The sequence below is a fragment of the Aplysia californica genome, unplaced genomic scaffold (genome assembly GCF_000002075.1).
Source record: "Aplysia californica isolate F4 #8 unplaced genomic scaffold, AplCal3.0 scaffold00061, whole genome shotgun sequence".
Classification (NCBI taxonomy): Eukaryota; Metazoa; Mollusca; class Gastropoda; order Aplysiida; family Aplysiidae; genus Aplysia; species Aplysia californica.
The window spans coordinates 1,323,619-1,325,522 of record NW_004797331.1 but is presented as its reverse complement, the minus strand read 5'-3'; the positions used below and the strand labels follow the sequence as shown (position 1 = coordinate 1,325,522).

Genomic DNA, 1,904 nt, shown 5'->3' with positions numbered 1-1,904 from the left:
AGAGAGAGAGAGAGAGAGAGAGAGAGAGAGAGAGAGTAGTTTATGTGCACAGACTGTCGCTCTGCGCTCATTCGAGCAGCCTGACAAGCGGGGGGCGTTCCTGCTTTTCACTCCAGTGTGTAGTTTGGGATGGGTTTTTTAAAAATATATATGAAGCGACGAACGAGCATTGCAAGCCACGTACATTAACTTTGTCCTTGAATTGCGGACGTCTTTATTTGATTTGAACATGTAGCCTTAGGGGATCTTTATTTGACGGGAGCGTGTGCTATTGCATGTATGTAGTCTGCAGTCTTACGTCAGTCTCGAGGGGAGTATTCACGTATAAAGCGAAGGTTGCAGTATCGTTGTTTTGTGAATGTGATGATGTTTACAGACAGAATCTACCCGACTACTGACTAAAGCTATCTGTTTTAGTTTTAGTTAGAATTTTACCGCACTTGCAACACGGATAGGTCAAATTAGTGCCGTGGATTAGAGGTGTTACGAAAGAGTAAAATACAACCAAAAAAAAGAAGGAAAGGAGATAAGGAAAAACGATAGATGTTTGATAGGAGAGAAGGCGCAAACCACACCTACAGAGCACCCGCCAATCTCCCGTGAGTTGTCTGTAATAAGTAGTCAGCCTCCGTGACATATCGGAACAAAACGTATTGTCAAGATGGGCACTTTCGTTGGACATGCAGTTCCAGGAACTTTCTTCATTGTGTTTGCTCTGTGGTACATTGTCCAAACCTTTCGACGATTTCTCGCTTGCCGTCCACGGAAATCGGAATTTGTCTCCACACATTTTTTCTTATGTGATTGTTTATGCGGACGCCTCAAGAACCTGCCTTTGGAATCTTTCGTGAAGATCCTGGTTTCGACTATCGGATGTGTAGGGGAGATCGTGACGGGCTATGAGTGGACGGGAGACCATTTCGGCATGAACAACGCACAGCACGCGACCATGTTCTTCTTTTTCGGCTTATCCGGAGTCGTGGACGTTTTCTCTCACTACAAGAGAACCCTCGTTCCAGACTTGGATTACATCGTCTCCATCATCGCCTTGTTCGTGGAGTGGCTGTTGTTTCGGTTTCACCTCCACGGGAGATCCTCACTGGACAGCCAGGTTCACATGCTGTTGGTTTATGCCATTTTCCTCAACATTGTGGTCGTTGCGGCGGAGATAAAATACAGAAACTCTGTGCTCTGTCCTCTGGCGAGAGGTTATTTCTTCCTCTTGCAGGGGTCGTGGTTTTGGCAAGTACGTCTGAAGTGTAGACAGTACGGATTTTACACCCTAATCAACACCGTTGCGTTATTTGAGAGGCGGTTTAACGTTCCTCTCCGATAGGACTGAGAGTTGGATTTTAAAAAAAAAATATTGTTGGGTTTGTTTGTTGTTGTTGTTGTTTGTTTGTTTGTTTGTTGTTGTTTTTTTTTTTTGGGGGGGGGGGACGCTCGTAAGTGCTTTGCATGGCAAACAACTCAATAATCCTAGAAGAAATGCTTTTCAGGGATTCGAACCAGGGTTTCTTGCACAGAATTACACATGATTCCAATCGAGCCAATGTCGCACACTTCAGTATGCAGTGGTTAGTTTTACACCTAGGGACATAATTATTATTGTAGAGAAAGAAAAGAGTGACCGGTAAACGGGGAAAAGAGGACACGAGAACAGGTTGGACAGGATCTGGAGCCTCCCATGACACACACACAGGTCATCTCTGCGGAATCGATGTGGGGTGAGGTGGGGGGTCAGCTGGGAATGTTCAAGTCGATGAAGGTTACATACTAAGTGTGTTTGCAGTACAGTACTTTCTGTCGGGATGATAGTGTACAGTACCCATTGACACAGGATAAGACAGCGCTTCCCGGTTTTGACGGTGTGTGTGTGTGTGTGTGTGTGTGTGTGTGTGTGT

General features: G+C 45.3%; 1 protein-coding gene across 2 annotated transcripts in view; it reads left to right on the top strand.

The window, feature by feature from the left end:
• Positions 1-8: 8 nt before the first annotated feature.
• The window catches only part of LOC101864128 (transmembrane protein 45B), an 11,415-nt gene continuing 9,519 nt past the window's right edge, over positions 9-1,904 (top strand). For both annotated transcript variants that reach the window (XM_005093284.3, XM_005093285.3), the window contains exon 1: positions 9-1,246. In XM_005093284.3, coding sequence (XP_005093341.1) covers positions 662-1,246 — 585 coding nt within the window. In that variant the 5' untranslated portion in view covers positions 9-661. The remainder of the gene's footprint in view (positions 1,247-1,904) is intronic.